Here is a 21,355-nt window from a genome sequence, read left to right on the forward strand (position 1 = left end):
ACATCTACGGGTAAATATCTTTCATTTGGTACCAACCGCGTGTAATTCTGTCTAGTAGTATCATAGACTAACCAACACAAGTAGACTTCTCATCCCATTGTAAATTTTGAAGCTCGTTTTTCGTGTCTAGTTCATGTACGCCACACTGGGCGCTAGTGTTGACGAAATTTTGTTTCTATTATTTTAGGGTTAATTTCTTGATTTGTGCTTTACTATTTGGTTAAATAACTAGGGGACAAATTATTGTTTATGATTAGATCGTATTATTTGGTTAAACGAGGTTTTAAATGACTGTATTAACGGGAAACAAATTGTAAACAAAACACGACCTCTACATAAACCGTACAGAACTAACAATAAAATTGTCTTCAGCTGTTCCATTAGGATGAGAAATCTACTAAGGGAGTATGTTTTATCTATGGTAGTATGATCAGGCTAGCTGTCATAAGATTTGCAAAAGTTTTTTAGTATATAAGATATCACTGCATATTTTGCAAACAACCCATATGGACCAGCTGTAGAATATTTTTTATTTAAGAACATAGTTGAATGGGACACATGCAGAGTGAGCAACTGGTATTCTATTTTCTCTATAGCTTTTGTTAATGAGACATTTTAACACGTTCACTACCGAGCGACGCACATTTGCGTCGGTCCGGTCACTCCTACAGACCAAAAGGAATGAACATGACGTTGCTTACAGACCAAGTGATATAGGAATAACATTGCCGACAGACCAAAAGAGAAATATCGTTTAAATGGACTAATTGACTCCATATTAACCTTAAGTGAATTAGTTAGCAATAAATATTGTTTTTATTTATCGTTTTGAGCAAATTTTAAAACGCCGCATATACGCGTCGGTCAGTCTATTTAACGAAATCCAGTTAAAAAGATTACATTTTCGTTTCAATAGACCAGACGACGCACGTAAGCGTCGTTGTAAATTTTGTTGTTTCTAGCTTTTACACAAACAAATAAAGAAACTCCACTAAACACTAGCCAAAACTGCTAAGGTTATAACGTTTACATCTGTTTCTGTGATGTCACGGAATACACAATGTAAACAACAATGTTGCCAACTGTTGTGTGACGTAACCAATCGTCATATCCACAGACCAAGCGACACCCATTTGCGACAGATATCCCTCTAGAACGATACGATAAAATCAGGGGTTTAAAATAGACCGTTGCTAAGAAATACGCTGATTAATAACATTGAACACCGACGCAACTGTGCGTCGTTAGTCTATTTCAATGTGACCAGCTGACGCAAATATGCGTCGGTGGTCTACTGTGAGAAACGAGTTGACGCACAATTGCGTCGCTGGTCTATGCGAACGTAAATTCCATATAATTGTGGTAGCGAACGTGTTAATGTGGCAAAAAGATAGCTTTCTGTTTTACTTGGTTGTATGTGTACTCTACACAAACTATTAATAATTTACAACAGCGTACTATGTCAGTGGCTCAACTCAACTATGTCCATTCGATTCTAAAACTGGTGACAACCTTAACATGGGGATGGCATGTCTTTTTATCAGTAGCGGTAATCAAAGCTATAAGGCATGAAATCTCATATTCATCATGGATAAAATAATTTGTTGAATTATGTATAGGCTCAATGTTACTTTGGGTTAGTTTTCTCACAGTTTTTAGTTTCACACTTGGCTTACAGCATAACACTTTGCAGTATAATTTTTACAGTACGTGAAATGTAATTGGTCATTTGGTCACTACACTGTTCCTTGCCAGTTAGTTCCGAACCCTGCTGCAGTATCAGAGTCGCTGTCCGCTCCCCCACCCCCCATAGACTTGGTACTGATAACACTCTCTGGCCGTGAGGGTGGGACAAAGTCCATGGCTCGTTTGGACTTGCGCTTTTTGATCGGAGCGTGCTTTGGTGGCGGCATCTTCCTGGTGTCCCCCTGCAATGCGTGGAACATCGATTATTAACGAAATTTATTTCAGTAACTAGGCAGGTATTATAAGTTCTTTGATGTGTGACCACCATTGCAGTTCATGGTCAAAATTAGAACTACAGGTTAATGTGTTTGTTTAATTTTTTCAATGAATGTTTTTGGTGAGGTTCATAATGTCCAAATTTCACAAACTCCAACGTCTAAATATCAAATAAATAGAGCGGTTCATAACCTCCAAGTTTCATAAGCTCCAACGGTACAGTCTCTGCCAGAAGTCGCTGCAGAGGTTGCCGTGGTTCGGTATGTAGGCGCTACACGTTCTACTGTTGTAGCGGCGCAACACGAAGTATCATTGTTGCTCCGTAATTGCTTTCTTAAGAGTATAAGTATATATTCTTAAGAGTTCCCATAGTCCGATCATGCTGGTTCGCGAACTCGTTTGAATAAACGTAGGTTTACACGTTTGTACCAAATTTCATCAAAATCGGATGATTTTTGCTCGAGTTATCGCGCTAACGGACACAAATATAAATATATATATATATATAACTGATGGTGTTTTTGGTCTCTAGGGACCTCAAAACGAAAAAGTAAATCGGTCCCGGGACCAGGTCTTACCATGAGTACTACGGTAATAGCTTATTCCCTATAGGGGAAATTCGCTAAAATGTAAATTTGATTTGCACATTGTGTGCTAACACATATTTGAGTCACACATCTGAGTGTTCTTCAATCATTAAAATGTACGTATAATCAGTAGCTGGCAAACGGCATCGATGTATATAACCTAACTGGATCGCGCCCTGCCACGAGAGCACAGCGCTGAAAACGAGCCGGCGCACAGTAGGCTCCCCCCACCACTGGTGGGCAACCACGCGGCGCCGGCGACTGTCTCGTGCGTTGACTGCACTGTTTACATCCCATGTAATCACTGTCGTACTCGTGATGTTAGTGGTGGTATTTTTTGTTATGTCTAATGAAAGTTCTACATCATGCCACAGAGGTGTGTCGCATTCAACTGCAACAAAAGTGCCAAAAAGGGATCGGGAATATCCTTTTACAAGTAAGTACTGTTCTCTTGTATAGTTTATACTATTTATAGTTTCGTGGCATTAGCATAGGTCATTAGAATGCTGTGTTGAAAAATATTTAAGATTAAGTACACAGTAAAAACCTGTATTTAATTTTGTCAAATAGATTAAATATTTTATTTCCACAAAATAAGCATATCTTGTTAAGTCTCTGATTGAATACGTTTTTTTTAGCTTTCCGAAAGATCCTGAGCTGCGAAGTAAATGGATATCTGCAACAAAAAGGAAAAACTTCAACCCTTCCAAGCATGCCCGTATATGCAGTTTACATTTTACCCAGGACCAATTTCAAATCCGACCAAACAGCAATTTTGAATTGTTAAAACCTGACGCTGTGCCATCAGTATTCGACTTCCCTCCTCATCTAGCTTCAGCACCTCCAAAGAAAAGAAGGATTATAATTAAAAAACAGGTAATTATAACATCATGACATTCATGCACTGTGATACTTTTTAGGTGAAATCGTAGATATACAAAATGTTTATAGCCTAATTTATTTCCTTACATAGAAATGTAAAATATCCAAAATACAATCATTGTTCATAAAGTGGTGATGATAACAAAGTACAAAAGAACACGTAAATTAAGTAGTGATTGCCCTGTAATGGATTTTACGATGAAAGTTTACTATCGATAAATCTACGATAGCCACACATTTTATTGGAGGTCATGCTGTTTGAAAATTAATAAGAAACATTTCACTAGGACGAAATGAAAATAACACATGTTTTACTACTAGGACAATCAAAATAAAGATTAAAATGAGTGTAAGTGCTATTATAAGCTATAAATAGTTTGTTGTTATAGATTGGGTTTTGCCAGTTTCACTGTGACCATTATGTGTTCATGTTGATAAACATTATAATGTTTACCTATTACCACATGATTAATATAGGCTATTTACAGGACATCTGTGTATCTGATGACATCTGTGTATCTGATGATATCCAGACACCAACTGCTTTGTTGCCGAAACATGACGACGATTCCTCTCCTAGTACATCAATTATCATTCCATCATGTGAAAAACCAGATGAAATCCAGTGTATTAGTATTACGAACAAACAGGTAAGGGGGTTTTTTAGAAAGTAGGGTAGAATATACAAAGATTCAACACTTAGTTAATATAAAGTCGATAACTTTACTCAGTCATACGTCTTTTGTATTAAAATTTACGTCTATACGAATCTTCATCAATGAACATATTAACCATAGAAACAACATGGAAGCTCTTAGCACGTTATCTGATTATCTTAATGCCTAATACTTTAATTTAACTCTTAATTTTAATATTTTTAGACGCCACAAACACCAACCAAAAATTTGCTTCGACGGAAAATCAAGATTCTACAACAACGGTTAAAGAGGAGAGAAAAGAAGATAAAAACAATGAAAGATGTGATTATTTTATTAAAGAAAAAAATTAATGCTCCAGATAGACTGTTAGAACTATTAGAAGATAAGTTTTCTGGGTTTCCTCTTGACTTAATTGTACATAGTATTAAGAATAAGAATGCTAGGAACTGCAGAAATTTTTCAGATAAAATGAAAGAATTTGCTTTGACCATGTATTTTTATTCGCCAAAGGCATATTCATTTCTCAGAAAAAATAACTTTCTATTGCCTCACCCTGCAACACTGAGGAAATGGATTGCAAGTTTCAACTGCCTGCCTGGTTTTTTGGAGGAGGTATTGAATTATTTAAAAGCAAACTTGGAATCAAAGCCTTTTTTAAAGAATGTAAATCTTACATTTGATGCCATGAGCATCAGGAAGCAAGTAATTTTTGACCATAATTTAGGGAAGAATTTCGGTTATGTTAACCTTGGCAATGAAGTAAATGTTGGTGAATCCGAAACCTTAGCTTCTGAAGCTTTAGTTTTTCAAGTTGTTTCACTAACAGGTAATTTTAAATGTGCAGTAGGCTATTTTCTCATTGATAAAATAGGTTCCGATATTTTGTCTAAGTTAGTTAACATGTGTGTATCGAAGTTGCTAGAAATTGGAGTTATCGTCCATAATGTAACATTCGATGGTGCCAGTTCCAATATAACAGCTGTGAAAAAGTTGGGATGCCAATTGCCTGAGAAACCTTATTTCTTTGTTAAGTGTAATGGCGTATCTCATAAGATTTGTGTCATGTTAGATGCATGTCACATGCTGAAATTAGCCAGAAATACTTTGGCGGACAAAGGTACCATTCAGACAGATGATGGAAATGTTAGTTTTAAGTATATACAAAATCTTAATTCTTTGCAAAAAGATGAAGGATTATCACTGGCTAACAAGTTGTCTGACAAGCATATATGCTATAAAAACAGAAAAATGAATGTAAAAATTGCAGCTCAAACGTTGAGCTCTGGCGTTGCTGACGCTTTACAATTTTTGTTAATGAAGGAACATCCCAATTTTGTAGGTCGTAAACCAACCATAGATTTCATTAGAATAATTGACCAGTTATTTGACATTTTCAATAGTAGAGACCCGTTTGGGAAAAATTTCAAATCCCCCATAAAGAAAGAAAACCTTATGTACATTAAAATGATCTTAGACAAAAGTTTAAACTATTTAAAAAGTTTAAAAATTGAAAACGTCCCCATCTTAGAACACCCTAGAAAGACATTTGCTCTCGGTTTCATTACTAACATCAACACAATTGGCATTTTAATTGATAAACTACTAATTGATCTCAAATTGAATTACATACTAACTTATAAATTTTCTCAGGACCACCTGGAGTTGTTATTTTCATGTATACGAGCTAGAGGAGGAAATAATAACAACCCAAATGTAAAGCAATTTCAGTGGGCCTTGAGAAAACTTATGTTCCGTAACAGTATCCAGCCTTCTGCAAAGGGGAATTGTTTGGTTTTTGACGAACACCATCAAAATTCGGTCATGAGCTTTGGAGAAGCAGCGCGGTTGCATAGTAATGAAACCGAGGACAACGACGACGACTTTGAACTTTTGATTAATCTTTACGAGGATACTAATAGTACATTTAAGGACAATGCATTGTACTATATATGTGGTTTTGTGACAAGGAAAATTATAAATAAAATAGAATGTGAGGAATGTACAAATCTATTGATTGATGACGAACAAAACTTAAGCCCATATACACATTTTACAGATCATGTAAACAGGGGTAAACTAGTCAGAGCCTCGTCAGATGTGTTTAAGATTATAAAGTTTTTGTTTAATCAATTCAGAAGTTTTGCTTCAACCAACTGGGCTAAAATGAATGCCTATAATATATGTGCTTTGGCATCAAGGATGTTTGCTGGCAATGTATTCCGAGGCCACAAATCAAACGGAGATCTTGGTGAAGACAATCATGATCTAATGCTCATTAAAATGATAAGCATGTTGTTTTCTAAAGTATATTGTCATAAAGTGTCAAAAGAAAAAACCTTAAAAAGTAATGTTTCAAACCTCGGCGTTCGGCAGAAACTAAATAAACTTATTTTGTTTAGCCACGTCTAGCAAAATATTGAAAATCTTTCAAATGTATGATTGTTGTCTAGCAAATGATTTCTATTTGTAAAAGTTGTTTTTTTGGTAAGATTAATTAAATATATATATGAACTACAAAAGTTAAGTTTTATTTCCTTTGATTATTCTACACTTGGGAGTTCAATACCGGTAGGCCTACTGAAGTTTTTCTCACTACTGTGAGAGTGAACAATTAATGTTATATAATATAATTTAACGTCAACTGATGTACTATATAACCCAACTGACTCAATAAAATAATCCATATCGATGCATATACATAACATCAAAACTGTGTTATAAATCCAAGACTACCAACAAGAAAGTTCAATTTTAAATATGTGTTCCGGGTCCCTATATTATAGTTTAGATAATGTACCTATGAGAAAAAATTACATACAATACCATACACGAAAAGAGAAATTCATTTAAACATTTTGGTGACAATAAGGAAGTAAAAAAGTGCGATGTGTCGGTGGTCACAATGCTACTTCAATGCTATGGCCCACTGCGGTTGCCCACTTGTGGTGGGGGGAGCGGCGCAGCGGCGGCGGACCGTTTTCGTTTACCAGCCGAGCGCGATCCAGTTAGGTTATATACATCGATGGCAAACGGTGCCTGCTATCTGACTGTGGCAACCACTAGAGAGACTTCTGGCCCAGACTGTACCGTTGGAGGTTATGAAATTTGGAGGTTATGAACCGCTCTGTTTATTTAATATTTAAACGTTGGAGTTTGTGAAACTTGGACATTGTGAAACAGTGATTATTTAAATGTTATAGATTTGGAGCTTATGAAATTTGGAGGTTATGAAACACTCCCAATGTTTTGAATCAGCACCATATCATCAAGTGTTCCAATAGGAGTTGCTTGACCATTTTTAATTTTTTAAATTTTTTTATTTACTGTTCCCTCAAGTTTTGGAAGCTGAAAAATTATTTTATTAAATTTGTATCCCTTCCCATTTTTTGTAGCGGTAATTTTTGTCTTGCAGCGCACGGCGCTTTTGAGTTTGCAGACGTTAACGTAAAGAAACATATCTTTTATGTTACAAAAATGCTATCAAATTCACTTTGTTCAACATTTTCCCATCTTTAATTTTGATTATTACCATAATCAGTGTAACGTTATTACATTTAAATAGAATAAAATATATGAATGAAGAATCTTTTATTGTCAAACATTTATAACAAAAGTAACAAGTAAACAAACATTGTTTTTATGAAAACATCTGATTAAATTAAATTAAAGAACAGTATTTCAGTATACATAACATTTCCCCCTTCCTTCTTTAAATGCCTGGAGGACTAATATTCATCATGGTAATACATTGGCCTTCTTATATTCCGACTTGATTTTCTCTGGTTTGTAGTACCAGATGAAGGTGAAGTTAGTTTTTGTGAAGTTTGTTGTTGAATAGATTGTTGTGCAGGCTGTATTTGTTGACGTGTTCTTAAATGGTCGGCATGCTGCCTGTATTCTTTGTCATCAATGTTCACTCTGTATGACAATGGTGCTGTTTTCCTTAGCACTACCCCTTCTCTCCAATTTTCATTTGGATTCCGTTTCACCCAAACTTTATCACCTGCACTAAAGTCTTTACGTTTAGAGTGGATATCATGATAAAACTTTTGGCGTTCTGACGACTGTTTCATCTTTTCCTTCACGTCCGGTCTTAGGGTGTCAATCAAAGTTCTTGGGTTTCTTTTCAGGAAAAGTTCAGCTGGTGTCCGTCCAGTCGATGAATGTGGAGTTGTTCTGTATGAGAATAAAAGTGTATGGAGTCTTTGTTCGTGATCATTTATGTCAGTCATGAGATACTTGTTTTGAAATGTCTGAATGACTCGTTCAACACAACCATTGGAACGACTGTGGTAGGGAGTGGTTCTGATGTGAATCACGTTATTCTTGCGGCAAAACTCTCTAAATTCTTCTGAGACAAACTGATTTCCATTGTCAGTAACAATTTGTTTCACAAGTCCATATCTACAGAAAAGTTCACGAAGTCGTCTTATCACAGTGTTGCTTGTAGCGTTTTTCATTGGAAATATTTCCAACCATCGAGAATATGCGTCTATTACCACTAACCACATGTATCCGTCAAAAGGTACTTTGAAATCAATATGTAATCTTTCCCAAGCATTTTCAGGTATATTCCATGAATTGAGTGCGTTTCGACATCATTCTTCCTGAATGTTTGGCATCTTGTACAAGTTTTCACTAAGTTTTCAATGTCATCGTCTATTTTTGGCCAGTAAACATACAACTTCGCCAAAGAGCGCATGGCAACTATTCCTGGGTGTGAAACGTGGAGGTAACTAAGAATGTCTCCCCTAAGTGACTTAGGAATTACTATTCTTTCTTGCCACAATAAAATCCCCTCTTCATAAGATAGTTCGTGTCTCTTGTCATAGAATATCTTCAAATTGTCCGGAATTGAACTTCGATCAGGCCATCCCCTGACACAATAGGATATAATGTGTTCATCATCTCTGTGAGTGTTATCTTGAAGCGTTCGTTTGGTAAGTGGCAAATCTTCAATTCTCATAGATCTAACTTGGTTTACTTCACCAAGCGTCTGATACGTATCAATGTTTGTTCCTCCTTCTAAAGGTAATCTACTCAGACAATCTGCCAGAACATTATCTTTTCCAGCCCTGTAGTTTATATCGTAGTCGTATCCACTGAGTATAATAGCCCATCTTGCAAGTCTGGAAGCGGCATGTTTAGTTATAGGCTGCTTTGCCCCAAAGATTCGTTCGAGTGGTTTATGATCACACAAAAGAGTGAAATGCCTACCATAGAGATATTTGTAGAATTTCTCAACACCAAAGATAATGGCCAGTGCCTCCTTATCTATAGAAGAATAGTTCTGTTCCGCTGAATTTAATGTCCTTGAAGCGGCTGCAATTGGTTTCTGACTGCCATCAGAACAACGATGAAGGAGAACTGCTCCTAATCCAATATTGCAAGCATCTGTTGCAAGGATAAGTGGAAGTTTAGGATCATAATGTACAAGTACCATATTGTTTGAGATGTTGCTCTTAATATGGTTGAATGCGTCCTCACAGTCACTATTCCAGGCCCAAGTTGAGTTCTTGTGCAAAAGTCTATGTAAAGGAAAACAAAGAGATTGCAAATTTGGAATAAATCTTGAATAGTAATTCACAGATCCAAGAAATGATCTAAGCTCAGAAACGTTCTTTGGTGGGGGTTGTTTCTTGATAGCTTCTACACGATCTTCAACAGGCTGAATACCAAGAGCACTAATTTTGTGCCCAAGATAAATCACACTTTGTTTGAAAAGCTGTAGTTTATCTTCACGCGTGCATAGTCCTGCTCTTCTCAATATATTTAAAACTGTTTTGAGCCTATCAATGTGTTCTGGTCCACTTCTACCGCCCACACATATGTCGTCAAAATACCACGCACAATCATCGGTACCAACTAATAATTGGTCCATCAGCTTTTGAAAAATCTTAGGTGCAGTCTTAATACCAAAAGGTAATCTATTGAAGGTAAAATATCCTTTATGTGTCGCTACCACTAGATATTTTTTTGATTCTTCGTCCACTGGAATCTGTAGATACGCATCCTTCAAATCAATAACTGAAAAGAATTTTGAACCATTCAACTTAAGTACTGTTTCTTCAAACGTAGGGATGCAGTATTCATCATCGATTAAATGAGGGTTGATTGATACCTTGAAATCTGCACATAATCGTACCTCACCATTAGACTTTGGTACAACAACTAAAGGAGAAGCACAAAGGATCGGAGTAGTAGCTGGATCCACAGGTTCTAAGACCCCTGAGGACACTAAACGATCTAGTTCCTTGCTAGTTGCACTGTGTAATGCGAACGGAACAGGTCTCGGTTTGTGTATTGGCAATTGTACATCATTAGCTACTCTAACCTTAGCTTTGAAGTTTTTCACTGTTCCTAGGTTATTGGTAATTATGTCTTTGAACTCTCTATATATCTTACGTTTCTCCCCCTCTTTATCTATAATGTCCGTGTTAATATGATTGACGCTATAAGAATTTTGCTTACATACATGTTCACAGTTAGGATCTAGATTAAATGCTGCAATCCAATCTTTACCAAGCAAAGGTGTACCTGAAACACTGTCAGTGACAGCAACACTTAATTGCAAAGTAGTTGATCCTAACGAAACCGCGACCTTAGTCTCGCCGAGCATAGGTATTCTAAATGACGGATAAGCACCCAGCTCCTCCGTAGGAGTCAGTGCCGGTTCACCAATTTGTTTCCACGTAGATTTACTAATTATAGTTCTTGCAGCAGCAGTGTCATATTCCATCGTTATTGGAACCCTATTTATTGTTAAATTAACAACGTAACAAAATTTCTCAACATTATTAATTTGACTTATGTTTTTTACCGAACCAGCTTCTAGTTCATCAGATATGTCAGGACATCCGTCATTATTATGTCGGGAAAAGTCTACATTGTAACTATAATCACTCATACCAGCAAGCTTATCAATTTGTTTGACATAACGTCTTGAAAGATTTTTCTCAATGACGACATTATTGGATTTCAGACAAACTCTTTCAAAATGCCCCATTTTCCCACAAGCTCTACATTGAATATTCATTGCCTTGCAATGCTCACCTGTTTTATGTTTTGCTAAACCACACCTAAAACACTGTGACTCAGGATTCAAGCTGATTCTAGTACTGTCCCTTTTGTATAAAGGTTTAGTAGTTCGTTAAGCCCCTACCTTATTTACCTGTGCGTCACATGAAAATGTCCCAAGTGTTTCTATTTGTTGTTGTTGAGAATGTGCCATTTCCATGAGGTAGGCGTCTTTAACGATGTCGACAAGTCTTGCTTTTTCCTCAGGATGTTTTCTGATGAGCTCTTCTTGCAGTTTAGGATCATTTAAACCCAATAAAAACTGGTCTCGCAGTCTTTCGTCAAGTGTATCTTTAAACTCACATTCCGTCGCACCAGCTCTCAAATTGTTTACAAATATGCGTATTGATTGATCTTTGTTCTTCAAGATTTTTCCATTGAGTCTTTCGGCCAAATAGGATGTTTTTGGTTTATAGAAATTTGAAATAAACTCAACAATTTCCTCGTAATCTACTGTTAAAATAGGTGTTGGATAAAAGTTATCAACCACAATTCTATAATGTTCAGCACCAATCCATTTCAGAAGTAAAATTCTCTTAGCTTCTTGATTGTGTTGTAACCCACAAACAATTAATTCCAACTCAAACCTTTGGTAGTAGTACTTCCATGTTTCTTTGGTAGCATCAAACTTCTCGAACTTGAAATGAGTTAAACTATGTGTAGTAGGTTGTTCCACTGTTAATGTAGATGATGTGTCGTCATTGTCATATTCCTCATGTCCGTGCAGCGCCATTATGTAACGTTATTACATTTAAATAGAATAAAATATATGAATGAAGAATCTTTTATTGTCAAACATTTATAACAAAAGTAACAAGTAAACAAACATTGTTTTTATGAAAACATCTGATTAAATTAAATTAAAGAACAGTATTTCAGCATACATAACAATCAGCCTAATTTGTACCCATATGGGTCTATGGGTGAAAAAAATGTTTAAAAACGAGCAACACAAACTAATAAATTTCACTTTTTGAAGCCTATTTTTCCCATGAAGGATTTGTAACTCACTGTTTATTTTTTTTATACAATTACATATACTAGTGTACTGTATGTAAGTAGCTAGAGTTATAACACTAATATATGTGTCCTTTAAATTTGGCAATTTTTTTAAAATAGAGATTTTTCAATTATTGCAAAGTTTGGAGCTTAATATCTCTGATGAGACATGGGATAAAAATTAGATTTTTTCACAGGATGTTCTTCTGTAAAATTAAATTAATGCTAACCCTCAGCGATAGCAAATTATGCGTTTAGATTGGGTTGGGTGATAGCTTTCCTGGTTGTCTTCTTTTGCACAACAACTTGGATCAATTTCACATCGGTTGACCTTGTTGATGGCCAGTGATACTAGCATTGACTATATATACCTAGCATATATACCTAGTATATATAACTAGTACATATACCCAGTAGGTATATATAGTCAATGATACTAATCAACATGAATAGACTCAAATGTAAGAAATGCCTAAAGCACAAGCTAATAGTTGTTTTTACACAAAAACTTTGGTTAAGTTCTGGTACCTATTGAGCAACTTTAATTAAGGCACATTTTAGGCCTATTGTACCTAAATTAGTGCTCTGAACCCCTTTGAAATTTGTAGTTACAAATTACTATACAAAGAAAGTATATCATCAAAAATAGTGTTTAGAAAAACAGCTAAAACTACGCAGACAATAGAAACAGCTCATAAGTCAAAATCACACAGAATAGGCAATATAAGGATACATGTAGTATACTGTGAGGTGATAAAAAAATCCCTATACAGTATTTGATTTGTGATACCAGACTGCTTCTCTGGATAATAGACATCTTCTGGTAGCAGATTTTTTTTATTGGACTGTTTTGGTCAGAAACACCTCCCCTAAATCCAGGGAAAGCATTCATCAAAGATCGTGGCGAAATAGTGAACATCTCCCACAGGGACATCATTACCGCCACATGCGATCGCGGCAAATTGATAGTTACAAAAAGTCGTGTTGGCCCCCTTTTGCTTGCAGCCTAATGGTAAATCCATTATTACAGCCGATTCATGATCTACCAGTGTAAAACTTCAGCTAAATATTTCATTTCATTTTTGTAGTTACACAGAACAAACACTCAGAAGTCACCTCTTCTCTATGAAATTATAAATAACAACTCGGATGAAGCCAACAACAAGAGCTCTCTAGAAAGTAACAGACATTTCAAATCCGTGCCGCTTGAGGTGGTGTTTCTATACCATCTTAGCATCAGAGCTTGCTCAGTGCTTGAAAATCTACACACATTGCACATACAGCTACAGGAGTGTGCACATCATATCTGCTGTACGAAATTAGCACTGCCATTGCAAATCCCGCCAGTTGTGAACTGTGCTCTGTGATCAGTTTTTTGTTCACAATAAAACAAATTGAAATTTATCACCAGATTTGTGATGTTTACGGCAAGGGATTGATGAGTGAAAGCTACATAATAATGGTGAACAAACTAAAAAAATACCCGAACAAATATTAACGATCAGCAGTGACAGGAAAATCTAGTGGCTGTTGAACTGGTAGGGAAAGTCAACAAACATTTGTGAAAATCACCTTTTAATAATTCTGGAACTCATAGAACATTTTCTCCGAATTAAACAGAGTTTGGTAAATAGTTGTCTAAAAAACTTAGTTACCACACGTTTTTTGCCCAGCGGGTTCAAAAGATCTTAATACATGATCACAAAAAACAGAGTCTTTCTGCAGAGCTGACAATCCTGGAAGACTACAACAAAAGTGGAAAAGTTTTAATCTATTTTTCAACTCAATGCATAATTGCTCTCTCAGCTTGACTCATTACTCCTTTGCTGTAAAAATCCCAAATAAATTTAAATTAGCATGTTATTTTTTGCAAACAAAAATCTGATCTCAGAGCCTGGACAGTGCAATGACAGCTCTTATTAACACTCATTTTAAGGATGTGTGCTGAGTGGAGAAGCGCTCTAATACTGAGATGACGACGACAGCACGGTCCCAAGCGGTGCCTAAGTGAAAAGTCTCTTACAGGGATGGCCCTCATATTTTACAATGAACCACTCAACCAACATTGTGAAAAGTTGTCAAAACGTTACATAATTGTTCAAACTCATGCTCAGTTACAATGAGACTTATAAGGCACACTTCACTAACTATACAAGCAAAATACAAGCATGCTTCAAACCCTACTTACATCATCCAAGAGTCTAGCCCCTCTTCTGTTGGTATGAAAATGAACAAGCAGTAAGTTTAGTGCTAGTGTAAGGGATGAAGGAAAAACAAGTGTAGAAAATTATTATGTAAAGCAATGTAATGATGTAAAAATTATTGTTTACATAATAAGTTTTATATTCAATTAAATATTCTTTAGAACATCTCAATTCCTCATATTTGAATAATTACGTTCATGGTTATATCAACCAGTAAGAGATAGTGCATCCTAGTTTGATGTTAGTTATTTTTTTACACAGTATTAGGTAATAGAAATTATGTTCCATATTTTCTGAGGTAAGCTAGATGCTATTCCCTTATTCTAAAATCTACGATCATAGTCTTCTTAATCTATGTTTGCCTTTCTTTAAACAAAACTACTTTTTGATCTGAACTATAGTTTGAAATACGAGTACGGCCATTGCCTACCTGAGGGAGGTTATCGGCCGAGCCCCAACTCTTGTGCAGCTTGTCGATGGTTCCTACGCCCAGGAAGTGACTGAAGGCTTCAGTTGTCTTCTTCACTCTTACATTCAGAGAGCCAATCCTCAAGAATCCAGAGTCCTTTTCTGTACCAAGACAAAGAGTTGAAATTTAGTAGGTAATAACGTTTTCCCGCATTAACAGTTCAAAAATTAGTTGATGGTTATTTACTTTCTGAAAGCATATATAACTCAACCTCATCATCAACCTGATGATGAGGTTGAGTTATATATGCTTTAGGATACAAAAATTGCTTCCTTTAGACACGTAAAATTTGATTAAAAGCTCGCAACTCATTCCAAAAATTACAAATCCATAAAGCAGTGTGTTTTTAAAAGTAATGCAAAATTAATTTTATCTTAGACATTTAAATGCTTTTGAAAAATAGCCATTGCCACTGACTTTCACAAACATAACCGTACTTTGTTACAGTAACATAAATATATTTCAAGATTTACAAATGTATTGTGGTATTTTTGATGAATACTAACCTGCATGCTTTTTCCTTGCTTTGATCTCTGTAACAGAAAGATGTTTTAAAATTAAAACAAAGAAAGTGTACACATAACAACATATTACTTAGAAAAGTATCTTTTGGTATTTTGTTTCACAGTGTGATGTAAAGTCTTAAATAGTAATTTTCATGATTTTTAATCACATTACTAGCAGTGCCGGATTTACCACTAGGCCGATTAGGCCGCGGCCTAGGGCCGCAAGCAAGAGGGGGCCGCAGAAGATTGCACAACAATTTTTTTAGATAAACAAATAATTTTTTTAACCATTAGTTTGCCGCGATCACAGGTGACCATAATAATGTTTCCATGATTGCGGCCCACAGAAGATGTTCACGATTTTGCCGCGGCCGTGGGTGTCGATGATGATGTCCCTGTGATTGCGGCCCACAGAAGATGTTCACGATTTTGCCGCGGCCGTGGGTGTCGATGATGATGTCCCTGTGATTGCGGCCCGCGGGAGATGTTCACGATTTTGCCGCGGCCGTGGGTGTCGATGATGATGTCCCCGTGATTGCGGCATGCGGGAGATGTTAACGATTTTGCCGCAGCCGTGGGTGTTGATGATGATGTCCCTGTGATTGCGGGCCACGGGAGATGTTAACGATTTTACTGCGGTCGCGGGTGACGGTGATAATGTCCCTTTGTTGCAGCCCGTGGGGATGTTCATGATTTTGCCACGCTCTCGTATACCTATGATTGCTTTGACTTGATTTAGGAGAGATGTCCACGATTTCATCCACGATCACGGGTGTCAATGATGATGTCCCCTTGATGCATAAGAGATATTCACGATTATTTCCGCGATTGCAAGGAATTTCCACCACAGGGGGAGGGGGAGGGCCGCTCAAGTAATTTGGCCTAGGGCCTCAAGTACCCTAAATCCGGCACTGATTACTAGCGTAAACTATAAAGATTCTTTAAAAAAAAACTTACTATAAATTGTCTTGTTCAGGATGAAACTAAACATCAGCCTTAAAGACCATACAAATTATTTTTCGTAACTGATTTTTGAGAATACCCTAGCTTTTTGAAAACTTTTCCCTATGCAAGGCTGTCTGCTATTTGATCACAAAACAGTTATTTAGATGAGAAAAATTACAAATACAGAGAAAATTGGTACCCAGCAGATTGACTCTTAAAAATTAAATATGTAGCAATTTTCTGGTAAATCAATGAGTCATCCGCATTGATTAGGAATACAAATATGATTCCTGATTGTTAGCAAGACTTTTCCAGGATATTTATTTGATGAGTAAAGATGTATACTAACTTACCTTGAATATATTTTAAGTAGTCCATCCAATTACAAACAATTCATTAAAAAACATGTCATGTTTAAAAAAAATAATTATTATTATTGATCTTTTCGTTAAAGGGTTTTCTAGAGTCAATATTATCAAATTTGCTCAAATTTAATCTATAAAATATCACCTAAGACATCTTTTTGTAACATCAATCCATTGATGATGTCAATTGCAGTTCAACATCTATGAATGCCAGTAATATGTTCCAGTACAAAGCATAACACTATCCTATAAGTAATATAATCAATCAAGTAATAATGTAATCTAAAGTGCATTTTCTTTTGCAAGCAACATACTCATGCAGGCTTAGTTGAAATTATTGATAATATGTAGATTATATTGATATAATATATTGTTGTTTGAAATGTTATGGTGTATTTATTTGTTAGTTAGTTAGTCTATGTTGTAAAGGAATGACTTTTCCCAGCATGGTCGGCCATCAATATAGGCTACGGGGCCTCTCCACCCGCCCAATGATACCCAATATTAACCACATTTTTCAGATTGTACAGTTAAAAGGTGAAATTAAATTAATTGTCAAATTTAGGTTCAAAAAATTGTAAAATTAGCCATCTTGTAACTAAGTTTTAACTTTTTACTAAGTTTATTTTGTCCCCCAAACCACCCTGGCCCTTCTCCATGTTTAACAGTGTGCCTGTTTACAGCTGGAAAATTTTTTACAAATTACAATAGGAGTTATTTTTTAAAAGAAAAGCACTCAGAATTCTCAAAAGTGCATTAACAACAGATACATAGAAAATCTTATCATTTGGAATCTTTACAGAAGATATTTTTTCCTACCACTGCACAGGAATGATCACATTGCCACATCTTTAAATAGGTTGTTGTATAAATAGTCAAAGATAGTACTCAAAATAGCTCTTCTTACACCCTATTAATTTCTGCTTGCTAAATCAGCTGATTTCACTGTTGGGATTTTTATAAAACACTAACATCTCTTAGGCAAATAACATGACCTAAAAAAAGCGAATAAAACCTAATTGACATTTTATATACAACTAAAAAGTTAATCAATGTCTGTTATGATATCTACAAACTAAAGATTGCTTTATAGGTAGTTTCAAATCAACAAGTTTGTTTGATAGGAAATAATCACACTTAGTGGAACTGAAGCAAAGAACTATAACTCATCATCAATGGTAAATGATAAAATCATCATGGTCAATGGTAAAAGATTTGTGCCACACTCTTAACTCACACCTACACCATCAAGTAAAAGTTCTCATATCCTCAAAGCACACTCAAAGCATGCAAAATTAAGCTATAAATAAACAGTGAAGTAAATCATTAAATTAATTAAGCTATTTGCGAGTTGCAAAAACAGGAATGATCCTATCTCGAGGGATCATTAAAAAGCAGTAAATAATTATCATGTTCTGTGGGAAAACTGCATCCTGTGACGGAACTTTCCCTTGGATTTCCATTTTGTATTTGACACGGTTAGTTCAGCATATGTAACTAGCGTAGCTATGTATTAAATATTAATTAAATGCTCTAAGTATGTACATTGTAAAGACATTTTAAAAACAACATTTTGTCTAGGAGTCAAACTCTGTACTGTATGAGTTTTTTGTTAGCACAAACTCAAGTTTGGCCGTACGCTTTTTACAGAGGCCAAATACTTGTTAAGGGAAAACCTATCAAACCACACCAAATATACTTGCCGGAGTGAGCCACCTTCTAAAATTCCTATAAAATGAAAAACTGGGTTTAATTATGTATAGCAATAATTAACAAAATACCATTAAATATTACTGTACCATAAGAATGTTCGATCAAAGAAATTGACCTTTAGATAGATGGTTAGATTGTTCTTGATAATCATTATTAATTAAACACACAAATGTAAACTTAATGGTGGAAATCAAAAAAGCTGACAATTATATTTAGGAAAACTACAAAATACAAAATGTTAATATAACAAGTTTAGAAAAATTTTCCCTAAAGGTTCATTATGTTTCTTTACAAGAACATTTCAACAGGGTTTAAAACTTTAAAGGCTATAAAAGGCTATCGTTCTTGTAAACAAACATAGCTGCTGTTTTTCAAAGTAGTTTAGTATGAAAGACATGCAAGAAGGAAATTATTTCAATACATGCAAAAATAGTTTTTATTGCAAACAATTCATAATTTATTTATTAGTATTAAAAGTACTAGTGTGACTGTATTAAATGAAGTATGGATATTGGAAGAGGTCCTATATTTTATACACTTTAAAAAATCAAGAAATTTTATTTTGCTCTCTTTAATAGAGAAACATTAGTTAACCTGTTTAAAATTTATAAATAAATACCTAATAGGAATTTAGTTGAAATAAGAATTGAAACTATTTTGATTATTCAAGAGATTGAAATGGTAAAATATTAAATTTAAAAATGTGTCTATTCGAATATACAGAATATATTAAATGCTCTTCTTAAATTAAATTATATTATAATGCGGTAGCATTAAGACATTTTTTTAATTTGTTTGTAAGTTATCAATATTAAAAATAGAATGCCATTTAAGGAAAATAGGTATCGGAGAAAAACTAAATGCATCTATTTAAACGGTTATTTATTGCTCAAACTAAACACTACATTATGGTTATAACCAGAAAAATAATAGAAGAGATGTACAAGATATAAATAATACTATGGTCAATTACAACATCTAATAATCTATGCTTAAAATCTAAATAACAAAATGCAAAGCTTTCATGCAACTAGATGCTTAAACATGCATTTCAATTTTATTTTGTCTAGAGCTGTGGTAATCGTTCTATGGTATTGTATACTACACTTCAATTCAATTTACAAATGCAATTAACATTTTTAGCAAAAAATTCAATCAATCTTAAATTACTGATTGTAACAACGAGGCGATAACTTACATGGTGTAACTTCCGTCATACGGTAAATATTGCTCTTTTATGATTGTGAAAATGAACAATAACACACTATTTCATCGAAAGGTTGCATATGATAAAATATCAAGTGGAAAATAAAAAAAATAGGAGTGTAAAAGGCATAACACAATATTTTATCCCTTGAGTGACTTTGTAAATCGTAGATTGTTGGGGACACAACATGGTGTGTTTTTTTTTGTGTTCTATGACCTACCTTATTTTTGTCTATACTTAATAAGCTAGCTACGCCTACTATCCTTTTACTATAAAAATCACAATTAAGTTACTTAAACAACCTCTCAAGAACCACAGCACTAGACACATGCTATCTCTAGTTCCTCGTGCATTCCACATGCTAAGCGCCACCACATGCTACACAGGGGTAACTGGTCTGAACATCAGTCCCAGAGCAGTTTTCCTCTCTCGTCTCTTCTGGGCCTTTTTCCGTTTCGGGAACGTGTCCGGCCCAGTGATCTCTATCCTGGGAACGACTCTCTCTCGGCTCAGTGTGCCGTAGTTCTCCTTAAACCATCCGTCAAGCGGGCCAGAGCTATACTCACTTCGGAAGGTATCCGCGGACACACTCGTGTCTTTGTTGGTCAGGTACTGGTGTGGCTTGCGACCGCTGTAGTCCCGCAGCACTGGGTTTGCGCCTGCAGAACGAGAATATATCAAATGTAATTTATATAAGTATTTTTTTGTCCTAGAACTTAATGCTAGACCTAGGGGTTGCCACATTATCACTAAGATAAAATCTATTGGTGATTTGGTGGGACCTGAATCTGCGAGTGAAGTGCCGCGCTCTACTACTAGACCACCTTGCTGCACGTTTATTTAAAGATTAAAAATTCAACACATCTTAAATAATCCAAACAGGGACCCACTCATTGAGCCATCCATATTTTGCGTTGGAAGTGACCAATGAAAATTGATCACCATTTACCATCTGGTGCATACATTCACCGCCTTAAAGTAAAGTGTAAAATTGTTTATACATTTAACCTAATAGCAGACATCTATATTAATAATATACTGTAAATAAAACAGCGTGTAAATTTTCATTTAGAAGTTATGTTAATCACCCACCATATACATCCTTTAGAAGGTTGAACACATCCTCGTGGCCGTACTGCATGGCGATATGACAAGCTGTGTATCCCTGCAACATAATAACATCTTATAGGAATAATTAACCAGGGATAAGTTTATAAATTGAAATTATTTATTTCAATTAATTACTTTAATATTGAGTACCAATGGACCGTGCTAGAGGTGTTTAATTTGTTCATGAGGTAAAAAAATAAAACCTATAAGCCTACAAATATTATCGGTTTTGCTAAGGTCAATTAAGTTAAGTTTACGGTACACATTCACTATAAAAACTATTATCTCTTTGGTTAGTAATACATCATACAACCCAAATGTATAATCAATGCTCAATAACATTCATAAAAGTCCTTTTCCTTTGTACTGTATTATTCAGTAATTGGCCAATGTACTGTAGATGGTTTGTGTACAAGTATATGTTTTAATTCATTTATTTACATTTTCGTAAAACTGTCATGGCTACCGATCCATAAGACCAATGTTAAATATATTTAAATTCAATTTAAAGTTTTTAACGAAAAACTAATTTTCCCAGAACAGTGGCTATAGCATGGATTTAGTTTTTAACCTGAAACTAAGATATTCCTAACAATTTAGAGGAAATCATAAAAACCGTTTTTCAATTCATTGTGCCCAAATGTTACTCGTATTATAGTATGGTTTAAAT

At 35.1% G+C, this 21,355-nt stretch overlaps 1 protein-coding gene across 1 annotated transcript; it reads right to left on the reverse strand.

Moving 5' to 3' along the window:
- Positions 1-1,181: 1,181 nt before the first annotated feature.
- On the reverse strand, positions 1,182-20,735 carry LOC128995136 (uncharacterized). The gene is made up of 5 exons (XM_054420047.1): positions 20,668-20,735; positions 20,142-20,234; positions 15,346-15,372; positions 14,801-14,940; positions 1,182-1,928 (listed from the first exon to the last, which is right to left on the reverse strand). The coding sequence occupies exons 1-5, from the start codon at positions 20,714-20,716 to the stop codon at positions 1,737-1,739; spliced, it is 501 nt and encodes a 166-aa protein (XP_054276022.1). The 5' UTR covers positions 20,717-20,735; the 3' UTR covers positions 1,182-1,736.
- Between the last annotated feature and the right edge of the window lie 620 nt (positions 20,736-21,355).

The sequence above is a fragment of the Macrosteles quadrilineatus genome, unplaced genomic scaffold (genome assembly GCF_028750875.1).
Source record: "Macrosteles quadrilineatus isolate MER2022 unplaced genomic scaffold, UCM_ALF_1.0 Scaffold_5__1_contigs__length_97177068, whole genome shotgun sequence".
NCBI classification, from domain to species: domain Eukaryota; kingdom Metazoa; phylum Arthropoda; class Insecta; order Hemiptera; family Cicadellidae; genus Macrosteles; species Macrosteles quadrilineatus.

Coding starts and splice junctions, on each gene's coding strand:
- LOC128995136 (XM_054420047.1), bottom strand. CDS start 20,716: ATGCAGTACGGCCACGAGGATGTGTTCAACCTTCTAAAGGATGTATAT. Junction 14,941..15,345: donor AGCAAGGAAAAAGCATGCAG/GTTAGTATTCAT, acceptor GTCTTGGTACAG/AAAAGGACTCTGGATTCTTG. Junction 1,929..14,800: donor CGGCCGATAACCTCCCTCAG/GTAGGCAATGGC, acceptor CACGCATTGCAG/GGGGACACCAGGAAGATGCC.